At 40.5% G+C, this 25,813-nt stretch overlaps 1 protein-coding gene across 1 annotated transcript in view; it reads right to left on the bottom strand.

The window, feature by feature from the left end:
- The window catches only part of LOC146519150 (integrin alpha-5-like), a 54,369-nt gene that overhangs the window by 12,842 nt on the left and 15,714 nt on the right, over positions 1–25,813 (bottom strand). Inside the window, exons 11-22 of the mRNA XM_085160845.1 lie at positions 24,147–24,199; positions 22,574–22,782; positions 20,865–21,056; positions 20,727–20,772; positions 20,536–20,649; positions 17,495–17,550; positions 16,838–16,995; positions 13,064–13,201; positions 6,972–7,039; positions 1,757–1,907; positions 1,153–1,245; positions 783–862 (exon numbers count right to left, since the gene is read on the bottom strand). Coding sequence (XP_085016971.1) covers positions 783–862; positions 1,153–1,245; positions 1,757–1,907; positions 6,972–7,039; positions 13,064–13,201; positions 16,838–16,995; positions 17,495–17,550; positions 20,536–20,649; positions 20,727–20,772; positions 20,865–21,056; positions 22,574–22,782; positions 24,147–24,199 — 1,358 coding nt within the window. The remainder of the gene's footprint in view (positions 1–782; positions 863–1,152; positions 1,246–1,756; positions 1,908–6,971; positions 7,040–13,063; positions 13,202–16,837; positions 16,996–17,494; positions 17,551–20,535; positions 20,650–20,726; positions 20,773–20,864; positions 21,057–22,573; positions 22,783–24,146; positions 24,200–25,813) is intronic.

Here is a 25,813-nt window from a genome sequence, read left to right as displayed (position 1 = left end):
AAATTTCAACCCTTCCAAAAAAATCCTAGGAAGAACAGAGCAGGTGTCGTGACAACAGCCTGTTAAAGGGGAGTTTTTCCTTCACACTGTCGCCAAAGTGTTTGCTCATAGGGGGTCATATGACTGTTGGGGACTGTATGTATTATTGTAGGGTCTACCTTACAATATGAAGCACCTTGAGGTGACTGTTGTTGTGATTTGGTGCTGTATAAATAAAACTGAACTGAATAGATCAAGGAGCTGGGGTTGAGGTGCAGCAACGTTGAAAGCAGCTAAAGCAGCCTAATAGCATGCCCTAAAGAAGTCAGCTGGTGTGGACTGGCAATGACATCAGCTGAGGTTGACTTCAGCATGAGCTAGCACTAGTAGTATGTATGTTTAACTGCTCTGTTATTTCCTGAGGGGTTTCAGATGGATGTGCATATTCGATTTGGCACAGATTTTACACTGGATACCATTCCCAGCATAACCCTCCCATTTATCTGAGCTTCAGAGCAGCACTAAGAGTACACTACTCCATGAAGTGGCTTTGTGACTCCTGTTCGTCCTACCAGAATCAAACCGAGGATCATTATGCAAATGTGTTAACCACTACACCACAGAATCACAATAACAGTAGGGTTTTTTACTTGGTTGCCTTAAAGAATTTTTTGTTAAAAAAACTGAATGTAGCTTATAATAAGAATTAAGAGAATACTTTGGATTAAAAGCTGCTCCACTGGTATGCAGTTACCAACGATACCCCATCCCACTTGAACTGGAATCCCTAAAAAGTGGCCTACCTTCGTATCTGGAGCTCAAACTGAACAGTATTGTAAGTATCGTTGAGTCTGGGGATGGTGAAGCGAAGACCGGCCCACAGCTACAAAATCAGCCACAGAAAATTCACTCAGTTATTTCAGGGAACATGAGAAAGGAAATAAATGTGTTAAATAGAGTCTGGGTTCTTTTTCTCAGAGACGCCCACTTTGGAAACAAGGAATGAAAACTCTTTCAACACAAAAGCAATGTTTATCAGGTTTTATCAGGTCGGTGAGAAAACATGTCGAGTTTGCTTATGTATGAATTATGCAAGTCAACTTGGCTTAATTGTACTGAGACACAAAGAGTGGGAAAGGCCAAAAATAACATGTGGGTCTTATTGGCTCTTACACTGGTACCAGACTTCATGGGGTTTCCCAGATCACACACGAGATAGCGGGTCTGGTTTTCTGCCTCGTAGCTGCAGGTCAGCTGAGTCAAGCTCTGGAAAGGACACAAAGAAACAAAACTCCATCATGTATTTAACTTTATTAAGTATGCTGCTGTAAAAGCTAAAGAGTTGTTGTCTTGGTGCATGCTCAACTGTCCAGGTAAGGAAAGAAGTTGATTCATCTGGATGTAGCGTTTTCAGTGTGAGAAACGTTTCGTCACTCAGCCAAGTGACTTCTTCAGTCTCACGAGTTGTTAGAGTAATAAATCAAAACTCTGACTAGAGTTAGAGTGTGACTCTACCAACCAGGCTTTCAAAAAATGTATTCAAAATGTATTCAAGTTCTTTCACGGCTTTAACTCAACAAGGAGGGCGTCAGGTTGAGAAAACTCTTTTAGCAGAACATTACGATGGCAAAGTGACCTTTGACTTTATGCAAAGTCAAAATCATTTCCACATTTTATTAGCGTTGAAGCATTTTTATGCATAATTATCATTTGAATGAAAAAACACGGTGCTTCTGACCGTGATACTTAAACCTCCTTTTAAACGCCACCGACTCACCACGTTGTTGCGTGCTATCCCGCTGTAGTCAGCCTCCGGGGGAAGCGCCACATAGAGCTCAGCCTCGTACGCACCTCCCTCTCCCTCGTTCCTGGCATTGAAGGTCAGGCTCACGGAGTTTTCGTCTCCCAAGTAAACCTCTGTCTTGTCACTGGGCAAAGAGAAGCACAACATCTTCACTAGGTTCTCACTGAGCCTTACCTTTTTGAAAGCTGTTAAAAGAACAGTTTATGCAGACTTCCTGTTGCACATAAAACCATAAGTTCCATATAACACTGAGAATTAAATCGATTTATCAGAGAAAAACAGTTTTTGAACCAGATTTTTATTTTTTATTAACCTAAAGCGATATACTACAACCAAACGTAACCAAAGTCCCCATCATCAACAATGACTCTAACCCTAAACTAGTGCTGTCAGGCTAACATTGAAAACTTTGACACGCTTCTCCAAAACACAGGGACTGGGTTGGGTCATTACCAGTGACGAGACGTCAGGGTCAGAAGGTTAACATATCACAATCCTAATGATTACGTAATGCACATATGACTATTTTAGATCAGAACAAAAAGTGTCTGATTGTGCAAGAGTTACACAGTCAACAAACAATCATTTGCAGTCTGCTTTAAGCCACACGATTAAAATAAGCACTATAATCTCCGTCCTGTAGATCTGTTCTGTTCTTCAGCAGCACCTGAGGAAAATGCTCATCTGTGACTCTTTAGCTGCTTAATTCTCCAGTGTTTCTCACTCATGTTTGGTTCTGCCAATCAAAGTTTTCAAAGGTTTTTCAAGAGCAGCAAGACTGAACAAAAACGGCCAAAGCAAAACAAAGAGCTGAAAGCAGCAACACTAAGTAAAGTCGTGATTCAGCGTCACAGGCTAAGCTCATTACTGTGAATGTGAATATGCCAAAAATTCAAAAATATCAGTACTTGATGTATTATTTTGTAATGCTGCCACTGAAATTTGATACTCTTATTAGAATCTAAATGTAAATTATTTTTTAAATGACCTGGGGGGTCAGAGCTGGCTTGGCAATGAACCTATGAAACCTTTTGACTGTACTTTCATAGGTTTTACAGCTTTCCCTACTGATACAGACCACCCCACACCCATTCATACTACACCAAAGTAAATAAGTAATATATGAATAATTAAATTCATCAAAACCTCCTGTTTTATTAACTATCTACTATAGAAATGTTTTTTTAATATATAAAAAATATATTAATATTTATATATATTCAAAGTGAAAAGAAATCAGTGAATTCACAAGAACTTTCTGTTTTATAAATTCAGGACAGTCTCGGGAATGAGCTACCAAAACTTCTTCTGTAATTTGACATATTTATTTTTTTAATAAAAGCCCAGCATGTCATACTAATAGATCACAGCAGCATTTCTTTATCATGCGGAGAAACTGAGATGTACTGTTGAAATGATCACAGGGATTTAAAATTAAGATCAAAGTGGGCTGTGTGTGGTCCACAGTGAATTTGACATGCCTTCTTTAAATACACAGATATCATATATGATAGATGATTGTATAATAATGCCATCTTACCATAGTATAGTGAAGTCCTAAGTACATCCTTATACAGCCACTTGCATGGTGTCAGACTCCCTTGACTGTCACAGGCCATTTATTATTCCGTCTTGAAAAGCTAGTTTATTTACTGCAATCAAAATGACTGAAAACAGCAGCTTTCACAGCTTCTACGCGAGCAGAGTTCACTTTTCCTTTATTTCCAGATCTATGTCAAGTCACAGTGCAGGACATGACCAACATGGCCCAAAAGAAGGTAAAACGTAATGAAAAGCAGGGACGTAAAGTCTTTCCACACAATGAATCTTTGTTTCGGTCTGTCCCCAAAGGCCATTTTCTCCTACATATCTGTCCATGAGTGACATGGGAAATGACCCAAATCTGATCACTGTGATTTGTCTCAGGAAACCGACCCCCACCTTATTCTTCGACTTCATAGTGACACCCCTGTGTGCGAACACATTTTCAGAGTAGTGATAAATCCACTCGACACCCTTCAACTCTGCCCCTCCCCCATCAGCTTCACTTGGCAGTAGTAAATTCACGTTTCTATTGAGCAGGAAAGGAAGAAAGGAGCGTGGCTGAAGGTTGGAACTGGGGTTCATCTTTCACTCCATTCCCCCCCGCCCCCAAAAAAGGGGTCTCGACACAGTGACCCCAAACTAGGTAAGACGACACCCAGATGATTTTAATTAACCTTGGGCAAATTTAGCAAATGCAGAGGAAGCAACTCTGATCCCACAAACAGCAGACTCTCACCGATGCCAGCAATGGGCAGGAATCAGCAGCTCACAGCTGACATGTTATACTACACTGACTTCGCTGGGAAAAATATAACAGTGGATCATGAAGCTCATAAAAGCATAATTAAAGCCAGAGGATACAACTAAAACACCAGCGACAGACCTTTATGAATCTTAAACATCCCACTGTTTGCAAATTCTTGGCAAAGAAGGGGAAATCGCTGTGTCCTACAGTCAGTGAAGGGAAACTGTGTTTTAGTGGAAGTGCTGAATCATTCCAAGTTTGGTCCCGTGGCAGCTCCAAATGCAGATCTTTGACTTTTCATGGGAAACTTCTAGCACTGATTGTATTTCTACAGCTAAGAGAAATCACATGGCCATGTAATGCAAAACAGTCCACATATCAGAGCTGGCAGGCTGGGAGGAGAAAGTGGAGTGTGTGTTCGCTTTGTGAATGGGCTGAGGCACAGCCAACTATCTGGCTGGAGCCTATTCAGCAACAAGGATGCAGGATTAATATACAATGATATGTTATTGTGCCAAGAGCTAGGAGTCATTAGTCTAGATCTTTACCCCAGTGCACACATGTTCTGAGCTGTAAACAACCTCCTATTCTTCCTCAGTGAAGAAGAGGGGGATGTGATCGTGTCTGACAAGCTGGAGTTCGTGAAACATGTAAGCTCATTCAGTTCTGCAGTGGATCCAGATCACGTTCTTTAACCCTCCGAGGTCTGAGTCATCGATGGCACTAACCTGCCTAACCTGAACCCTGCATGGTTTTATATGTGAATATATGCTGATTGTGCCGGGTTAGGGTTGTGCTCAGGTTTAGGGTCATCGCCAAGATACCCAGACCTCAGATACTGGTGGAGGATTCACTCTGTGTCATGGTCCGCGGCCCGGTGTCCAAGGAGCTGATGGGATGCCCACGCCCACGGGTGTGGCTGTCGACTCCACACCTGCATCCCATCCCAGGCGATCAGGTGGACCATTTAACCCAGCTCAGCCAGCTGCTCCACGCCAGTCCGTTAGTCGCCTCTCAGCGGTAACATGCTTCCACGTGAAGGCGGTTGCGAAATTCTCTTTTGCTGGAACAAACGCTAACCCTTTCCTTGTGCGCTTAGGTAACAGCTCGGCGTGTTTGGAGCGCTCTCCTGCCTGTCTTCCTGCCCGCCTGGAGTTTTTGGGTCACTACCGGCACTCGTCTCCTCTATTCACCTGGAGCTTCCCCGCGGACCCTCACCCCTCCCTCCGGTTCCCACAGCCCCATCTGGACCGTAAGATTAATTCTCTACCCACGTATGCTGTTATTTCTCCGTTCCCCAGTAACCCTCTTCCTCTTTCTGTTGCAGCCTCCCACAGTCCCAATTACGGCGTTCCTGAGTTATTTCCCGGTCCCTTGGTTTTCTAGTTACCTGGCGTGTTTTCCTTTGACCCTTCCGGGACACCCTTAGTTAAAATAACGTTTATTTTGCGTGCACCTTGGCGTGTTGTCTCTGCTTCTGGGTCCAGCTTGTGTGCTGAACTACGGTTCATGACACTCTGAGTGTATCAGGCTTATATCTTCATATGTTCTTCCTTAACTTCTTTAAATAAATGACTATTTTATAAAGAACTATAGAATTAGAATTATAGAGATTCAACCCAGACCCTAATCTGCATCAAAATATGTTGTTTTTTTTAAATTGTACTAAATTATTTTTCCCCAAGTCTTGACAATCAGGAAACAGAGAAACAAACAAAGAAATGATTCTAAATGAAACACTTTCTGAAAAACGTAGGGAGGGTCGGGGTTAGGGTGTTAGGGTTAATTGATGGCTAAAGCCTTTATTTTATGTTTTGCTAAGAATTTGTGATTTGATTAGATAAATAACTTTGAAATTTGCACGAAGTTTAATTCTGTTACCACTTTTTTTCCTGTGTGTCCAGTTATTTAGTACTTAGTAACATAAAACCAGAGGACCTCCATTCCCACGTTTTCTGTCTTTCTACACTGAAACTTTCAAAGTAAATTAAATAAAAAAATTCAAACAAATATAACTGTTGAGCTTTTAACATGCACCAAACAACCAATCTATGGCTTGGTTATCATTTAAGTCACAGGTTAAAATGACGGTTTGTCAGCAACAGTGTTACTTTTTAAATGAAGACTGAAACATTTAGGCGTTACAGTCTTCCTATTAAAAGATTTCCATTTGGGGATTTATTTCAGATGGTAAAAGAAAAACGGGTGGAAGTTAAACCACATCTACACCTGTCCCAAACCCTTCGCCAATAACCTTGTGATGTTAACAGGGGTTTTTCTTCTTTGCTCGTTTGCTTGCTGGGAATTGTCTGACTGTATAAATGGATATTGCTATTATAGTTTTGTTCATGTAAAACAGTTAAAAAGAAACAAGCCTATAAAACTGCAGTATTTATATGTATTTAGTTCATATGCGAACTGGTCATGATACTACAGAAAATGAGCAAATGATCATTTTTCCCAAGTCCACTATTTTAGCATCTTTCAGCTCCTTGTTTTGGTTTTAAGGCCTGAAAATTCTGTTGAATTCTGTGATTCACTCTCACCACTCTTATCTACTTTGTATTACGTTACAACTGGAAGTGTTTTATTCTTTGCTTAATTCCCATCGCCACATGGATAGTGTTAGTAAGTTAACATAATGGAGCTAAAAGACGAGTGAATACTGGATTTGCATTAGCTACGCAGCCAGGAGCACAATTACTAACAGCTTAGCAATATTGACTTCATCAAATGACAACATGTCGACTTCTGTTGGTCTTCCTGGCTGCAAAAAGTCGAAGCTTTTCTTAGAATAATTAGAATTGTTGTTGTGTGAGGGACAAAACTATGGCAGTTTAGCTTCAGGTGGCTAGAGGTTTTAACTTGTGTTTATTGGATCAGGTGGTTTCCTCTCACCCATAAACAGCCAGGTTTAGATCCGGGACACAGATGTTGTCATCTCCACAATCGAGCTGAATCTGGGCCTGAAAAAAAAAAAGACAGAGATAAATGGAATAAATAGGAGCAGTAAGTTAGATTTGGTTCCCTGTAAAATCAAAAGGAGGAAGTGGGTGTTGACAGAAGCCAGAACAACAGATTTGTGATTTAATGAAAGGATAAGAGAGGATACAGACTATACATATCCTCTATATACGCACAAAAAACTGTAACAATATTTGCATCTACCAGATGCTGGGAAGTTGTGAGAAAACATGACCCTTTAATGTCTGTAGGGTAAAAGTAATACGTGCCTTACACGTATGTGGGAAGGAAGAAAAGGGAGAAAATATGGTGGTGGAAGGTTTAAGAGAATCAAAGCATAGTAATTCCATCTTAATTACATTTTTGTGGAAAAGTCTTTTTCAAAAACAGAGAAAAGCTCATATTTTAAAGGCAGTAGGGATTAATCTGCCCTTTGGTCTTACGTGACAGATGACCACAGTACAAGATAAATGTTATTTGATTTAGAAGTACAGTTTTTCTTTAACGTGCCCTTGAGCATTTTGCTTTATTCCCTCCTTTCTCCCTTTTTTTCCTGTCTTCTCTTCTCTGTTCTTCCATGTAGCTTTACTGTCATCGTAGCTGTGGCATGTCTCTCCAACATATGGGAATCATTAGATTCCCAAAGAATGCAACAGAGAGCAAAGAATCAGCCTGGCAATGGTTAACAGTGTCTCAGTGGAGATCCCTGCTTCAAGTTCCTAGTTTTACATTTATTTAGGACCCAAGATGCTATCGGCCATTTAATAACAAACATGCTTGAGTCTAAATGCTATGCAGGTATACACCGTACACTTCTAAGCGTGAAGTCTCTTCCTGTTAAAACTCCCCCACCTGTGTTTGCTAATATGAGTTCATTTCGACCGGCACTGGATTTATGTGCACAGACATAGAATTGGAGGATGGATGCAGAGCGTAACAGAACTTCCCCTTCATCCGTTTTGGTTCCAACTGTAATAAAATTTAGCCAAGACCATGTAGTCAAAGTTCTTCCCATCTGCAGTATTTTATACTTGGCAGCATGGCTCTGCTCTGGGACATTCATGACTCAATGGCAACAGATATGACACTGATAGAGGAGAAGCTGAGGTGGAGGTGGGTGGTAAAGCAGCTTGCAGATGTGCAGAACATTACAATGGCAAAGTGACCTTTGACCTTATGCAACTCAGTTCTTATGTGGGAACTGAGTTTAACTGAGCTGCTGTAATTATAGCTGCCTAAAATAAGTTACCATCCATCTGCACTGATAAAATTCATTCATGTAGTCCATCCATCCATTTACTTTGGCTTATCCAGGTTGCAGCAGCCTAAGCAGACACCTGCCTCACATTCTGATAGTCTACACTCTTTGAGATCTTTGAGTTTGGCCACTTACAACTGGACACAGCTGCTTGACGGCCCAGTACTATATTGCGATTCTTTATTGCTTTCTACATAAGTACTCTGGGTCAGCCTTATATACTGGGAGTCATGAGAGGGAAGTTAGAAAGCAAGCAACCTTACGTAGACGTAGGTTCGTAGGGTCAGAGAATTAGGTCAACATCAGCCAACATGTGTGAATGTGGTTAAAAAAAAGAGTGGAATCATTGTCTGATTTGGCCTGTTGACTGTTTGTGTTGGTGAGTGCAGTGCTGCTTATGGGGCGTCGCTGTGACTGCACCACTGAGAGTAACATGCTCTGTAATACACTTACTAAGATCAAGTGATGAGCTCTAACCTATAATCTCTTCCTTCTAAAAACTCTTCATCTGTCGTTCACTTTCATCTCTTCCATCCTCACAAATGTAAAGCATGTTTCCCTCCAGCTCTTAAAGGAGCAGGCTATTCTACTGCCATCAACTTCATGTTACAGTGAAAACTCCAAACAGCATCACAATTAGATCTGGCATAAGTTCAGTTTCAAAACAATTTACTGGAAATTAATGACATGTGCCATAACCAATGACCCAGCGACAATATACAAAAGAGAAGATCTTAACCTCCTCATCGTCAACAACCCTAACCTTAACGCTCATCCCAGATAAAAAGTTTTTATGAAATTCATTTCCCAAGTCTTGGTAATCAAGGACAAAGAGATATAATCATTTTCACAAACACTGTTGTTCTCCAAAATATAGGGTTAGGCTTAGACCTCAGAGGGTTAAAACTATATGCTGTCAACCCTTCTTTAAATGCAAATACAATATACATATGCTCGATATCGAATACACAGCATTTCATTTTTTGAACTGCAAGACCTTTAAGAGCACATCAACAGCTTGGAAATGTACTGAAGAGACACATTCATCTGGACCCAAACACAAAGTCTCATAATGGTTTGGATAGAGGGTCTTTCCAGCTATGACAGCAGACAAGAGACTAATTCTGCTCCGACGTCTGACTCTTTCCCCAACACAAAAACAATGATGATAAAATGAACTCATTAACTGGACTAGTCATTGGCAGCTCAGCAGACTGTGTCATTCTCACTAAACATTATAATATAACAAAGCAATTACAGAACAGAAATTAATTAACTGGATATTAGTGAAAAGCCATTAATACAGTGAATAATGAGCTCTGACATCGTTTCAATTTTCTGCAGTATCCCCGTAGTTGCTGGTGTTGTTGTTGTGGGCTATTGTACTGTCACCACACCCAGCAATGTTCTACCATGAAATGCATGGCAACATCACTGAAGCATTATCAAGTTTATCAACAGCCTTTACGCTCTGATTAAGTGTCCTGTAGTCCTGCAGTTTACTATATATAAGCCTGTCTGGACGCAGTAAAAAGCAGTGAAACTGATTCTGTCTAGAAAGACGTAGCAGCAAATCTGTCCACAGCATTAGTGTCTATGGGTACACAGCTCATGGCAATTACTGACAGCTGACTGAGGAAATTTTCACTGGTGCTAATTTGGCATTATGTGAACACAGAGAGTGAAAATAACGGGGCTCAAACTGTAGTTCACAATGTAAAGCATTATGGGACTTGTAGTTCTAAACCTTGTCTCACAAAAAGTATGGCAAAGAAAAATAACAAGGGTTAAACCCCACAAACGCTCAGTGGGGTCACTTTACTATGGAGGAAAGTTTGTGACTTGGTCTTCTGTCATCAGGTACTTTTTAAAGCTTTGACGTATGTTGGGGCAAATTATCATGTTGTAGTACGCATCCTTCACAGCAAAGGAGCAAAGAAAATAAAAGCAATCAGGGGGCATCTCTGTGCTGAATTTACTTGCAGTCTGATGCAGGTAACCAAAGCAGGAAAAACACAGCTGATGAGGTGTGACTTTGCTAACATACAGTAAGCATGGTTTAGGTTGCTTACTCATTAAAGCTGTGTTGGAAACTAAAGGAAGAGTGATACTTCTAATTGATTAAGAAGTCTGCAGCTTTATCTAATTATATCATAAGGCCAATAAATCTTACTCCGTGTCACAAATCTGCTTCAGTGGAAGCATACAACTCAACAAAATCTTAGCTTTTATGCAAAGGACGACTAAAACAGGAGATCAACAGAAGAACCTGGTAATTTTTCCTTTAAGGATTCTGAACTCAAAAAAGTTTGGTGCACTCAATATTACGAAACTCCAATTACAAGCACATGTAGTGCACACTTACACACCCACATCACACACTCACTTCAGCTTATATACCTCACATAAACATGTGCACATTTGCAGGCCCTGGCTCTTGCCTGGTGGAGGAGACCACTGGCAACATACATAAACAAACCACAACCAGATGTCTGTGAGCTGAGCACCACCCCACCCAAACGGAGCTGTCAGTCCCCCCTCTGTGTTTTTGCAGAGCCATGACTCGCAAGTCCTCCATAAACCTTCCAACTCTTCGTATATGAAACGCGCGCAAAGGAACTGCCAACAGAGACCCGCAACCTCTAAGCATATGGGCTTCGCTACTATAGAAGGGCCACATATTTATGTGTTTTTGTAAATGCCTCTGTCCTTGCCAATCAAGTCATGTTCCTATGTGAAAAGTAAGAGTGAGCCGTGACTTCACCATGTATGGAACAAACATGACTTTAGGTTGCTTGGTAGAGCATCCTCACTCCCCTTGCTCTCCCTTCATCTGGTAACATTTGTGGTGACCATCTGGTTAAACCCTAAGAAGCACGGCGTGTGGCCATATAAGTGGTGTGGTCTAGGATTTTGGTGTGGTAATGTGATATACAGTACAGACAGACTCTACACTTTTACAGAAGCACACACTTCTTATCCTCAGAGACTTTAGACTTCAAAGACAGTTTTCAAACATAGCAGGGTTACGTTAAAAGTGCATCCAAGACACAACAGAAAAGGGAAATGTTATGAACCCCTGGGATGCGTCACATGGTTGAGTTTGTATCCATAGTTAATATACCTGAGTTTGGGGTTTTGTTTATTCTGGTATTTGAAGTTTCTTGCATTGCCTTTATTTTGGGTCCCGGCCTTGTTTATTCTTATTCTTGTAGTGCCTTTCAGTTTTGTGATGTACTTACAGTTTGCTTGTTCTCTTTAAGTTAGCCTTCATGTCTTCCTCCTGATAGTTTCCTTGGCTCTGTATTTAGCTGAGTTCTTTTTCCTAATTTACTTGATAACTAGTTGTCTCGTGTGTCTTGCTTTCAGTTTAACTTCCTCCCCTGTGATTGTCTTGATTACTTTTTGTCTTGTTTTCAATTCCCAGTTAGTCCTTAGTGTGTATATATAGTTCTGTCCTTCCCCACAGACAGACACATAGTCCCTCTAAGCATCTGTCTATCTTCCCCCTTGTTCTTTCAGTTTTTCCTGGAACTCTTGGATTTCTGCTGTGTGCTAAATTTGGTGTTTTTGCTTTTAAGCCAGACTTCAAGGTAATTTTTTTCTTATCAGTCTGCTTTGCATCCTTCCTTTGAGTCATTCACTCTACAAAGCTGACAGAAAAAGAGGAGAAAATAGGTGGGACAGATGCCATGTTCACAAAAACAAAGTGCAAAAAACAGACTTTGCAAGTAAATATGTGGCACACATGAAGCATTCCATCTCCACTGAAGCTTTCATTGCAAGATTTAAATAAATGTGCACAGGTGAGGCTCGACCATCATGTTTGGGAAGGTTATGGTAAGGTTAAATTAGGAAGGAGGGTGCTGGTAGTGCATTTGTTTATCCATAAGTAAATGATATACTTTTTGTATCATGCTGTTAATGGCAGGAGCACATACAATCCTCTGCACAATGGCTAGTTAACTGAGGAAGTAGTCCTAGTAACCAATACCACATGCTAGAAAGTCCGGGAAAGGTGTCCAGCAGACAGTCAGTTAACTTCCAGACCACAACACGAGTTTCATTTTAGAAAGGTTGAATTGTAAGGCAATGTCTTCACTGAAGTAATCATTAAAAATTCAGTGTTTTCAAAGAAACTGCACTAAAATTATTGTCACCAATAAGCTGAGGCTCCTCTCGCCTTTTTAATAGTGCAGGATATGGAGAACTGTAATCCGCCTTAAAATTGCCCCACAGCTTGTTGTAGAAGCATCCAGCTGCAGCCTTGCAAACCAAGTTCATGACACCACCACCCTCACCATTACACTAACTTTAACCCTATGCCTGACACACCCACTTCCCTACAGCGCAGCTGCAATCAGATATATGTGGTTTGTGTTGCCCACTTTCTTCTGAAGTGGTTTAATGAGACCTGAAGAAATACTTTATCTCAATGACCAATTCCTAATACTCGCATTAGCAACAGAGGGTTTAAACAGGTTTTGATTTGTATTTGCTGTTTTGCTTAAAATGCCTGATGTTGTGCTTTACAGGCGCTACTGGCACCACCAAACTGTAGCATTTTTTAATTGCGAGAATAACATAATAATAATAATAATAATAATAATAATTATTATTATTATTATTATTATTATTATTATTATTAATAGGCAACATCTTCAAACTGCTTGTTTAATGCTACCATCCCTGCATCTGTTTCTACATGCATGCAACAGTGTATTGTCACAGCGTTTTGCATTATGATATCATTAGATGATGTACATACCTTCTGCTCTATAAGCTGTTCTGTCTCGTAATTGAGGATGGGTCTGAGGCCATGTTGGTCTAGCGGGGCCTGTGGATCCAAACTGAAATTAAGGCTGATGTAAATGGGGGACAGTTTATCCCGAAATTCTTCCTCAGGCTGAAAGAGAGAAAGAAACAACTGCATTAGAAGCTGACAGAACTGTATATTTAAATAAAAGAAAGCTACCAAGTGCAATAAAAAAAATAAGAACAGATTTTACAGCAAAAACTGGCCTACATTACTTTTTCATTGTAGTAACTAATGTCTGGTGTGGCTCGCTCTGACTCCTTAGCACACCCGTCTCCTTAGTGAACCAGTCCCATGGATCTGATGACTGAACCATCCCTTAATTATACTGCTACAGGCTCAAGTTCTTTTGCTCTCAGTCTTGCTATTCTCTCCTTTTTTCCTCTTTCCCTTGTCCCCCAAACATTTGCCTCAAACAGCCGACCTTCCCTGAACCTGGTTATGCCGAAGTGTCTTTTCCTGTTGAATGGGAGTTCTTCTTTCCCACCATCACCAAGTTCTTGCTCATAAGGGATTGTCAGTTGGACTGTTGGTTATCTTATAGTATAAGACTTATAGTATATACTCTATAGTATAAAGCACTTTGAGGCAACTGTTGTTCTGAATTGGCACTATGCAAAAACACAAATTGTGTGAGTGAGATCAGTTTTAGTAGATACAGATTGATTGTTTTTTTTTATTGCTTTTAGAGTATTTATAGGATATATGTAAGTTAAGGATCTTTACCTGACATTTACAATAACCCCCTGCAAGCTAAACTCCACAAAACTTGTGCTGAGAATGAAAAAAATACCAGTGCTACTGCTAGCTAGCTTTTAGGTTAGCTAACAAAATACCAGTGCTACTGCTAGCTAGCTTTTAGGTTAGCTAACAAAATACCAGTGATACTGTTAGCTAGCTTTTAGTTTGGCTAATGGGGGATTCAAACCGGTATTCGCTTATTTCAGTGTTCAACCACATAGAGTGAAGGATTCTGGGTATACAACATATGCAGTCATTCAAATGACCAACAGCTTGATGTGGTTGATGGTGTCTATAAGTGGATGATTTTAATTTTAATTTTGAAAGGTGAACGAAGCAAGAAGCATGAAAAAAACACAAAGAATTAAAATTAAAACAGCAGAAACACACAGAAAAGTGGCTTTTAGTGCACCTATTTTTATCACTTGGTTTCAGCTCTTTGTATGAAAAATCAGTCAGCAAAGCTATGTGTAGGACAAAGGTACAACTGTGTTTGAGCCCCAAAACTGTTGATCAGAGAACAACAAATTGGTTTGTTTCTGGTTATGGGGTAAAGGAGAGGCTGGCAACTTGTTATGCACTGAGGTAAAGTCAATACAACCAGAGGTTATAATGCACACAACTGATGAACTGACCCAAATTGCTAAGCTAAATTGAAAGGGATTTTGATATTATAACAGCAGTGATATAACAAGTTAGGTTTTAAATTAACATTACCTTTAAAATGGCCTGAGCGTGTTTAAAGTTAATATCATGTTGCCTGAATTCCCTAAACACAATGATGTGGCTCTTTTAAAGAAAGAGTACAAAGTACACAGACAGATAAGTGCTGACTGACATGAGTGCATGTTTGTCAGTTTCTACTCTGGTCTCTTATCCTGTCAGAGACCAAAGTGCTCTGCTCATTATATCTTACAGTGAACATCCACACGTATGACATAAGAGCCTTTGTCAGGCACAATCTTTGATCAGGTCACCACTAAGTGATGAGAGGATTGGTACTGAAGCGGTTTCACCTCACGTAGCACTTCAAACAGCAACTTCAAACCCTGTTATTAGGAAATGACTTCAACCTTGGTATTAGCTGAAAGTTAAGTGCATTCACCTGGTTCTGCAGGTGCAAACCAGTCGGCTCCAATGAAAAGCAGCAGGGCTGGAGTGTTTTCCAAACATTAAGAAGTAGAAAATTTGCAAAAATTATTAAAAGCATACTTGTGAAATGGTTGGTCTGAAGAATAAGGGCTGTTTGCACAATTACTTTCATGTTTGTAAATGATGTGTGCTTGTTCTCCTGCCCAGATGACAGCATGAAATATGAGCGACTATTTGCAGGCTTATTATCATAGTTCTGCCTGTAAGTACATTTAGTAAGTACATTATCTGAAAATTGCTGGGTGTACTTATCATTATAGCCAATATCTCCTCACCAAAATGCAATTTGCATATCTTTTAGCCTTTAAATTATTAAAAGTTTTTCATTCCTTACAAAAGATTTGCAAAGCTCATGAATGATTCAGATTCACTGTTTATGTTAACTTTTGTTAGATATGTTGTCCTTTTTTAATGTTTTTTATATGTTAACTATGGTACTAACTTTCAGTACATGCATGCACCAAAGGTCCAGATGACCATCTGAACTAGTTGTATTTGATGAGAAACTAGAAAGAGACTCAAGAGAAAGATTCCGAAAGGTAAGAGAAAGAGCTTGAGGTCTTTCTTGCTTTATATTGTTGTCACAGAATAAAAATTAAGTTTTTGTTGCTGAATTATTCGGTTCATGGATGTATTTCACTGTATTTTTGTACTTTTCAGAGGCTCCAAATCGAGTTATGAATGCTTTATAAGCGATCATGCTAATTATTTAGCTTCAATCATTTCTTATTCATTGAGGAGCATCTCATGTTACAGTCACACAGTGGCTGGACACAGCAGCACAACCAAAACTATTGTGATTGTAAACCTTTAACACATCACTGTACTTTCTGTTCTCTGGCTGACTGCTTCCCACTGGCCTTACACAGGATGGCTCATTGGTATAATTTTATCTATAAATCTTTTTGTGGTTTACTCCCCTCTTATTTATCAGACTCTTACAGAACTTGGAAAGAAGGCATTCTCGTTTTCTGCCCAGTCCTCATTGGATGCATTACAGAATGACTCGCAGCTCTCATGAAAAAATGATCTTGTAAAATCATCACTATGGGAACTTGTTCCTGTTTTTGAAATGACTGTGTAAACATTAGGCTATTCTTTGTTGTCGTAATTTTAATATGTTTGTCTGAAACAGGTCTCTCTTATAAATGAGACGTTGAGTCTCAGTAGGACTACCTGTATAAATAAAGGTCAAATTAAATAAATTAAATACAAATATGGTAAAAATCAGAAATATTTTCCCATCTGTTGTAAATCTGTTATCATCTACATATACAGAAATTCATATTAACTACTTATCATTCAGAATGTAGACAGAACCTCGTAGATTTGAAACAGAAATGAAGACATTTCTCCAGAAATAATGACATGGGCACTCAGAAACGTCTCTTTTATACAGGAATGCAACCAGTTAAGTGAAGTACCCTATTACAAAGAGATCTGTGCAGTGCAGACTGCAACTGCAACATGTTATTTGCAAGCCTTTGCCAATGGAGAACCTGAACGTGATTGCAATCAGACCACAACAGTTTGGAGACAGGTTGCTTCCTGTGCAATTCCTTTGACATGAAAAGTGGCTACCCAGAAGCTGAGGGTATTGTATGTTCAACCTCTAGGCGACCAGTTGGTTTACAGCTATTTCCCCTCAAAAGCATTCAGTGGAATCACTGGGCAACCGCTGATTTTTCCTAGTCACAAGGAGGCCGCAGTCCTATATCTTCTCTAGTTTGACTAGATAAATAAATTCTACCTGACCAAAACAAAAGGTTTGCTAAAAAAAAATCAAATGGAAAACATCTGCTTGACCTCAAGGTGCAAAAATGTGTGACTGACCCGCAGATAGATATTGCTGTTGTGACACAGGGGCTTTCTGTTGGTGAGGTTAAAGGTCTTCACTAGGCTGGGCTGCTGGCTGTCCAGGAACAGAGTCCTCCTGATAGACTCCTTCTGCTTCTGCTTCCCACTGTCCAACTGCACCTCTGCCACGAAGCCTTAAAAAAAAATGCATGACACACACATCTGTGTTTCACACAAATATGCCAATTGGTGCAAAGCACATACACGAACGCATATGTGCTCAGTCGTCTGTGTTTGCCTGGCCACATGCAAACACACACATATGCAGGAGTAAATATTATTACGGCAAATAGCCTTTGTGTGCTATTTTGTTCTCTGTACAGAAACATAGAGAGCATTGCTGCAGACCACATGACAACAACTATGCAGAGAACAGAGACAATACACACCCACTCACTTCAAATAAACACACACGCACTTTTCTAAACTGCCGGAGCCCACCAAGTTACCCTGTGTTTACACGATTGTTCTTTTATCTTGATCTTAACTGCCAAATTGACCACAGTGAGGGCTAGCATACTTGTGGCTGCACAAAGAAAGCAAGGTAATGGGGACCATCTGTGCGTTTGTGTGTGCATGTGTGTGCGTGTGTGTGTGTGTGTGTGTGTGTGTGTTTGTGTGTGCGTGCCTCACCTAGATGAGAGGGGAGGTGCTTCCCATTAGCCAGCAGGCAGAAAGTGATGCTGACGCTGGAGGTTTAAGACAGACACAAATATTCTTTAAAAATTAGCATGCAGAGCTAGCAGGGATGTCTTGACTTTATTTGAGCCGTAGCTCTGTCTTCCTCAGAAAGTATCCCCTATTGATAGATTTATTGTTTTGGGGTTTTTTCCCTGCACTAAGTCAGTGTGCATTAAGCATCCACAGTATGCCTCTATCAGGCAGCTGTTCAGTAAATAAAGTGAATAATTATGGTTCTTCTCTTAGGGAGACCAAATAAAAGGGTCCTTTGATGCTACCTGTGTCAAAATCAAACTGCATCCTTTTTTATTGTTATTAATTCATTTTAAAAAACTTAGTTTTGTGCTTCTTAAATGAGAAATAGCAGAAAAAGTGTGAGAACCAGTGTATCTAAATCAACGCTGTGCAATGAATTCAGATACAGATTAGAAGGGCCAAATTCAGTCTAAGACTGTTTGCAACCTTCTGAAGACCAAATTCTGAGGAAAGTAATCTGATGACAGAAAGTACTCCCTCTCTTAAAGTGTAGGATTGTATGTATTAAGCAATAATATCTGATTCTTAGCAGGTCTTAAAATTAGGAAAATGAACCATGAGAAGATGTTTGGTCATAATGCACAGCACCACATTTATAGAAAACATCTCATAGTAACTGCAGCACCACCAAGCACATTGTTGAGTTGAGCATAAACTGGTCTGTACACCAAAGTATTCTAGAGTCAAGTGTGAGGCCGTCTGTCTGACAACCAAAGTGTGGCCAAAATCGGGTCATGAAACAACGATCGCAAGCACAGCAGCAAATCTACAACAGAGCAGCTGAAAAAGAAGAGAGTCAAGGTGTTACAGTGGCCCACTCCAAGTCCAGACCTCAACCTGGCCAAGATGGTGTGGTAGGACCTTAAGAGAGCTGCACATAAACAGATGCCCGCAAACCTCAATGAACTGAAGCAACGTTGTAAAGTAGAGTGGGCAAAGATTCCACCACAATGATGCGAAACTGGGTCATACGGAAAATGATTACCTAAAGTTATTGCTGCTAAAAGTGGCTCTAGACACAGGTGGAGTTTTTACACACTGCATTTGAGCTTTTTTAAAAAATAATAATAAAATAGTTTAGTGTTGTTGTTTTGCTTTTATATTTGCCTAACTTTAGAACCTGCTAAGTACCAGATGTTTGTTATTATTACCTCATTATATAACCATAGAACTGAAATACGGTAGATTTTCTGTGTACCGTGACTGTAACATTATACTGGACAAAGCAGAAGGTGTGATGGGAAACTCACAGAGGGAAATGGATGGTAGGATTAACCAGTTAAAACAAGAAGATCCACTGCTGCGCTCCTGCAGTCAGCAGGTGTGGCAGATTGGTAGAGATCAGAATAAAACACTGGAATGCTCCAGTCTATGTTTATGCAACATCCCCAGACAGCTTTCAATTAGATACGAAAATGTTGTCAGTTTGATCTGATTCTAAATGAATCCCAGCCATCCTTGGCCATTTACTTACATTTAAACCAAAGTAAACACTGACTGTAAATGTGCTGGAATAATAACACTAAGTCAGCACTTAACAATTACACTATGTGCTTGACTGGTGCACATAAAAGCACAGGAAACAAGCTGTGTAAATCTGTTTGCCGACACCTGGGAGCTGCTTGGCATCTCGCTGGATCACGTTCTTCATATGTTTTCGGGAGTTTTGTCATTTCGTGAGATCGACTTCTCCTCTGATTGTACACAGATTTATTTATCCTCTCTAGGCAAACTTGTGATTTGTAAGTTTGGGTTATGTTTGACTTCACCCTCACAGACATGGTTAGGCACAATTCATCTCAGCTGGACGCATGACCAGCTGATATGCAACATCACCACGTTCTACAATCCTACTCCCACTGCTTCCTCTAAAGTCTTTCATTGCAACCCCCAACCGGTCGCAGCAGATGGCCCCGCCCCTCCCTGAGCCTGGTTCTGCTGGAGGTTTCTTCCTGTTAAAAAGGAGTTTTTCCTTCCCACTGTCACCAAGTGTTTGCTCATAGGGGATTGTCTGATTGTTGGGGTTGTCTCTGTATTATCGTAGGGTCCTTACCTTAAAATATGAAGTGCCTTGTGATTTGGTGCAAAACCAAGAGCAAAAAAAAGCTACAGTCTGACACCTCAGACACCCGAGCTTTATTCCTCAGAATTATAGCGAAGTGAGGCAATTTAAGTGAAAAGTAAAAATTCTTGTCATGTTTAATATTAGCTGTTGTAACTATGGAAACACATGAAAGGTCCCTTTTAGGAGCTCTAGCTTTGAAATGCACACACGTACATGAGTGTAGTGTCAAACAACATCGTGTTCATTCATTCCATAAAACTTACAAACCTTTTCCAACCTTTTCAAAGCCTCCGTCTCCTGCCCAACTCTCTTTTCATTCTTCCATGTAGCTACTCCACCTTTCTCCCACCTCCCCATCTTCTCCTCTCTCCCTCTGTTTCCGTTTTGTTTCCACGGTAGCAAAAAATACGGCAATAAGCATGAAAACAAGACTCGCTTGTATCAACATCAGAGTCAGATACAAAGACACCAGGCAGCTTGGCAAACACCCCACAACAGCATTTAAAGGTTCCACACCGAATCCGACGGTTAAAGTGAACTTGTGGAAAGAGCTTTATTGGGAATGAAAGCTGGGAGAAGTTTACTCCTTGTTTTTCCACTGATTCTAAGAATACTCTGTGTTCAGAGGAGGAAACTGGCAAACATGAAGTCATTTGACATTCTCTTGAGGTAAAGCACTGACTAAGATGTGTGTTACATAATTTAGGGGATGCTCCATAACCTCAGAGAACTCTTGAGTTGCTCTTAAACTTTTTTGGTAGACCATTAAAGAAACTTCCACTACAGCGGTGAGTGCCAAAGGCTCAATCAAACTGTGATAATCAGATCAAAACTGTTTAATCCGCCTATTAATAAGCATATGTTTCGAACTCTGAACAGGAAAATACCTTACCAAGACACAGAAAGACTTTTATTCCCTGTGGTCAGCATGCAGTGCTTCTCCTCCTGGTTGAACATGGTCGGCTGTACTGTGAGAGACGCGCTGGCGTTCACTATTGGCCGAGCTCTGATTGCAGACACGAGACAAGAATGAGTAGAATGGTCTGCATGATTGTGATTACGTTACTAAAAGTTTAAACATACCTGTAGAGGACAGCTTTATCTACCCCAAAAGCACCGACAATCAGGTCTGCGAGAAGAGGAAAGTGACTTAAATCAATAAATGAAATGAAACAAAGAAGAAGCGTTGATAGAGATGTGTTGGAGCCTTTTCTGCAGTACCTGGGTACCCGTTTTGATCTAGATCTCTGTTGCCTCGCACAGTAAAGCCAAAACTGGCCGGGAAAGAGCTGAAAGCCCACTGGCCCGAGAGCATCTGAGTGGGGGTGTCCTTCAGTCCTCCGACATGACCATTGTAGATGAAAACCGACCCCTGCTGGTCGTCTCCTCCGTACGGACAGCCGATAGCCACGTCTGATCGTAAACAGCAACAAGACTTTGTTAACTACATGTATATTATTATGCAAGGCAGCACAACGCAATTATATTCCTTCAACAACAAAATAATGAAGAAAAATTGTTCTAGGACTGACAGTTGTTTTTCAAGGAGCAGACTTCAGTCATTTGCTGTGTTTATTGGTTATTTACATAGTTAGACTTTGGCTGAATCTTGCATGAATGAAGTGTAGACTCTGTCAGTGTGTCTGTTAGCTCAGCCAAGTTATCGTTCACATTTGGAAAAGCATCTGAGGCAGTTTAAACGAGTGCTGAAACATGAAATCAGTCACTACACTCTTTCCCTTCTACTGACTCAGTCATGTAGGAAATAAACAAGCAAAATATTTGGCTCTTTATGCTGCGCAAATGTGAGGATTTGCTTTTCCCTGTTTATATGATTGGCACTTTTCACCCTTTTCTCGATCTTTTTATAGCATGAAACAACCAAAGAAGAAACTCATTAGACAAATGGACACTTGAGTGCAGATCTGTATGAAAGAAACTACTTCATGGGACAGAAACCAAATCTAAAAAAACAAACTGAGTGCAGTATTATTTCTGGTAGGCAACAACGTTCACCTCAGCCAGCACTCCCAACAGATCTGCTAATCTGCCAGCCCACAGACAGTTGAGCTGGTACACTTCTTATTTGCACACAAGAGGGCCACTTTTGGCTAAAGGCTTCACCACAGCAAGTAGCTCTGCAGATTTTGTTTCAGAAACATTTTCATTTATATTTGACAATGCCAAAGGCATTTGTGTCTCTGGTTAGAATTGAACCAGGAACCTTCTGCTTGCCAAGAACAACCACTACACTACACTCTCATGTCATATTGCCAAAATCTCATATAGTGGCTCCTTTAAGGGTGCTTTAGCATTGATCCCGTTTCCTTTGCAACCCACCTTTACCCCAGATTATCAATTTCATACTATTTCTGACTTAATCAAGGTTATGTCTTTTGTCAGTTAGGCCGTTTCTGTTTCTGCAGCTCTCCCATCACATATGCCTGGAATTTCAGGGAGGAACAAGAACAGAGCCATGCATCTGAAAATAAATGACTCCAGATGGAAAAATAATCTTACTTTAACTAACGTGGTCTCAAAAGAAAAGGTGGCATGGTGGTGACTGATGCCTCAAATTTAAAAAAAGCCTTCCCTTTTCTCCAGATGCACTAGTTTCCTCCCACAGTCCAAAGACATGCATGCTAGGTTCAACAGTGCGCCTGTGAGGCTGTCTGTATCTACTGTATGTGTTAATGGAATGATGAACTGGAAACTTGTCAAGGGTTTAACTCCCCTCTACACCAGGCTCCAGTTTCCCTGAACCCCTAAGCTGTGTAAGTGGTTAAGACAATGGGTGGATTTCCCAATAGAATTACATAAGTTATAGTAAAGTATGTTCAGAAATGGGGTTATGACCTACAGTGTAACAACTGAATTATTTTGTCTCGTTCTGGTCTATATTCAGCACATTCTCTATGATGCAAATTTACCATTGAAACCATCTTGGTTGAGGTCACCCAACGGGGCCAGAGAGGTGCCAAACCGGCTGAAGGCCTGAAGACCCAGGAGGTGAGACTGACTTGGTTCCAGCTCCAGAGGACCCCTCTGTAGATACACATACACTTTTCCCAACTCCTCCAGACGCCCGTTAGACCCCCGATGCATGAACAGCGGCGCTCCCACCACCAGGTCATCCAGACTGGAGTTATGGGCAAAAAGCAAATTATGAAGCTTTATTCTTTCCCCATGAAGACAACAGGAAGACCCTGTACCCTCAACGACACCTCCATATATATCAATAAAGAGTTGTTTTGATGACCAGTAAACTGTATAGGCAGAGATCACCCTGATTAACGTCTGATGCACCCCAATCATTTTGTTCTGGAAGCAGGTCTGACAGAAACCACTCAGTTTAGAAAAGAGTAACAATAGTTACCCTTGTACATGAATTAATGACCAGAAAATCCATTGTTTTTTTAAATTTAAAGAAAGAAATTTGATGTAATGTATGAGTTGTAATTTGTATCATATTTGCTACATCCGATATTTTTGTAATTGCAGTTGTTTAAAAGGTGTTGTGGAATTTGGGGGTTTTTCAGAGGAAAAGCACACTTGGCTTCACAGGGTTAAATGAGGACAAAAGAAAATTAGGACATTGACACAGACAATAAGATACAAAGAGTCTAATTTGAGTCAAAGCCACATAACCAGAGAATGATTTTAGGTGCTCCCCTTTTAGTATTTGCCTTTAACACACAATGAAATGAAAAAATGCATCTTCAAAAAATGTAATCCTCCTTTTCCCTCTTATGTAAATTTAGGAGTTTGCAGCATTGTGACTCAGCTTGAGATTAACGTAATCAAATGTGATTTGCAGTGACTAGCTAAAAGGGCAACTCTGTTAGCTAGCGCCGATAGCTGATTTTTGCGTGTGTGGATTTCATCTGGAAATAATAAAGTCTGCCACTACATTTACATTTGAGCTTTCTCGCTAAGCCACGACTACTTCTCTCACAGTCCAACCATAGATTTGATTTAAATGCCTTAAATGTTGTATTCAGTTTCATTTAGCACTATGTCACACTACAGTTGCTAAATATGGCCTAACTGCCCTTTCACTGTGACTTCCAGTAACATTAACATTCTGGAAAAGCCTCTTATTCTACACAGATACTGTACAGTGTGTGAGGTTAACACTGTATGTGACATCATGACTGAAAGTGTAGAGCGGAACAAAGAAGGGTGTGAGCTTTAGAACGTCCTCAGGGTTTAACTCGCTACACTGTGACTCTTCTACTAGTAAATTTTGAAATTCTAAAAGAAGAAGGAAGTGAGGAAGTGAGAATGGCAAAAGAACCCATTGCACAGAACAAGAATACTCTCAGGGGGAAATTTTAATGACACATTAGAAAGCATGAGTAATTGAACCTCTGTGGGAAATGTCCAAAAGTCACACTGTTGACCTCTGTTTCAAATGTTTTCAGTTTCTTCTTTTAGCTGATCGTATCTCTCCCATTTCATCACTCACTGCTGATATTTTGTGCCACCATGACAGTCGCTTACCCGTCGCTGTTGATGTCAGTGGTTGCCACTGCGTAGCCAAAGTAGGACCCCATCTGGAATGCATTACAAACAAGACCCAGTTAGCCTGTAATCATACCACAGCGCACAGATCCCTTTCTTTTCTTTCATTTTCTCTCTACGTTTCCTTTTTATCTTTCCACCACCACCCCCAGAAGCTTTCTTTTTCTCTCTCAATCCCACAATCCCCTGGGGTCTCCTCTCCTCCACATCAGTGTTGACGCTCCTGTAAGTTCGAGTTGAGGTAGGGGGTCTGATTGACAACTACAACTCCTTTAAAGCACACCCCAAGAAAATGCTTGTGGGACTTGGGCTTTCCGGTTTAATTTCATGCGATGTATGAGCATGTATGATGAATAAGGGTCACGTTACATCCTCGTTTGACTGTGATTTCAAAGTGATTTGTAGTATAGCGTCACTGAAGGGTTTCCAACACTGGAAACCTTTGTGAAAAACAACACTGAATGCTAGGATTGCTTTCCCGTCGTGCACATGCAAAGCAGCTCGTAACATAAATCACTGAGGCTCAGGATAAAGTTCTAATGCAGCAACGTAAAACTCTGGCATCACTGTTTTGCCCTACACTCAAAGTCCAAGAAAACACAATCAAGTGCTCTGGTAATGTTCTTCCGAGGTCTGGTGAGCTGTGGTGAGAACAGCAAGCTAGGAAAAGTCAACCACTGATGGCTTTTCAGTCATCAGCCACAACGTCTGGGTTTCCTTTAATAGCTCGACAAACTGCGTCAGGTTTGTAGAGATGAGGACCAGGCCACAAAGTTCTGTAACAAATTTTTGTTGTTGTATTTCACAAAGTGGCAAAAATCAAACCATGCTGCTCGTGCCTTTTGCAGAATCTTTAAAATTGAAATCAGCTAAAAAAACAACAACTGTGAAGCAGTCCAAAATGTTTGACCTCCAGTCTTGGTGAGAAAAATTCGACACATCAGTGTCTGTGTGCATTGCAACCCTACATCCAAAAAGGTTGATTCTGTTCATCTGGATGTACAGAATCAACCTTTTGGGATTTGCCTACCTGGATGCATGCATGCATCGAGACATTGCAACCCTACAGTTTATGGGCACAGCTTGCTAACCAGCTTGGTAGGGTTTGCCATAAAGCTGAAGCAAAGGCTTTTAAATGTGAAGTCCACAAACAAATGATTGTGATGTAAATGTAGCATTGTCTGTCTTTAATTAAGAGCCTTTTTTTTACTCATTCATTAAAGCTGCCCTAACCTGAATGCTAATGGTAGTTTATAATTGCCCTTCACCAAAGAAGCTGTCGCTGATGAACAAAGTGGAACACCAAAAGCAGACAAGGTTAGTGACCAAAGGTTAATGAGCAACGCAGTCAAACTGCTAACTCTGAAGTTTAATTTAAACTTCTTCATTGACTCTACGTATGTAGAGCCTACAATTTAACCTACACCCACTTTGCATTTGTACACGTGACGCCGTACCGCTCTGCAACTTTGCTGCCAAGCGACCGACACTGTCGTTTTCAACAGCAAAGCAACACGACCTCTTGGAGAAAAGCTTTCTGGTGTGTTTTCACAGCTGATCTCTACATCACAGTCTGAGCACCCATAGAGAGACCAGCAACAGAGAGAGGAGCCTCATTAGCCGGGAGTTTACACCAGATCACTCTC

The sequence above is a fragment of the Neolamprologus multifasciatus genome, chromosome 5 (genome assembly GCF_963576455.1).
Source record: "Neolamprologus multifasciatus chromosome 5, fNeoMul1.2, whole genome shotgun sequence".
NCBI classification, from domain to species: Eukaryota; Metazoa; Chordata; class Actinopteri; order Cichliformes; family Cichlidae; genus Neolamprologus; species Neolamprologus multifasciatus.
The sequence above is the reverse complement of the archived record's forward strand: the minus strand, read 5'-3'. Positions and strand labels throughout refer to the sequence as shown.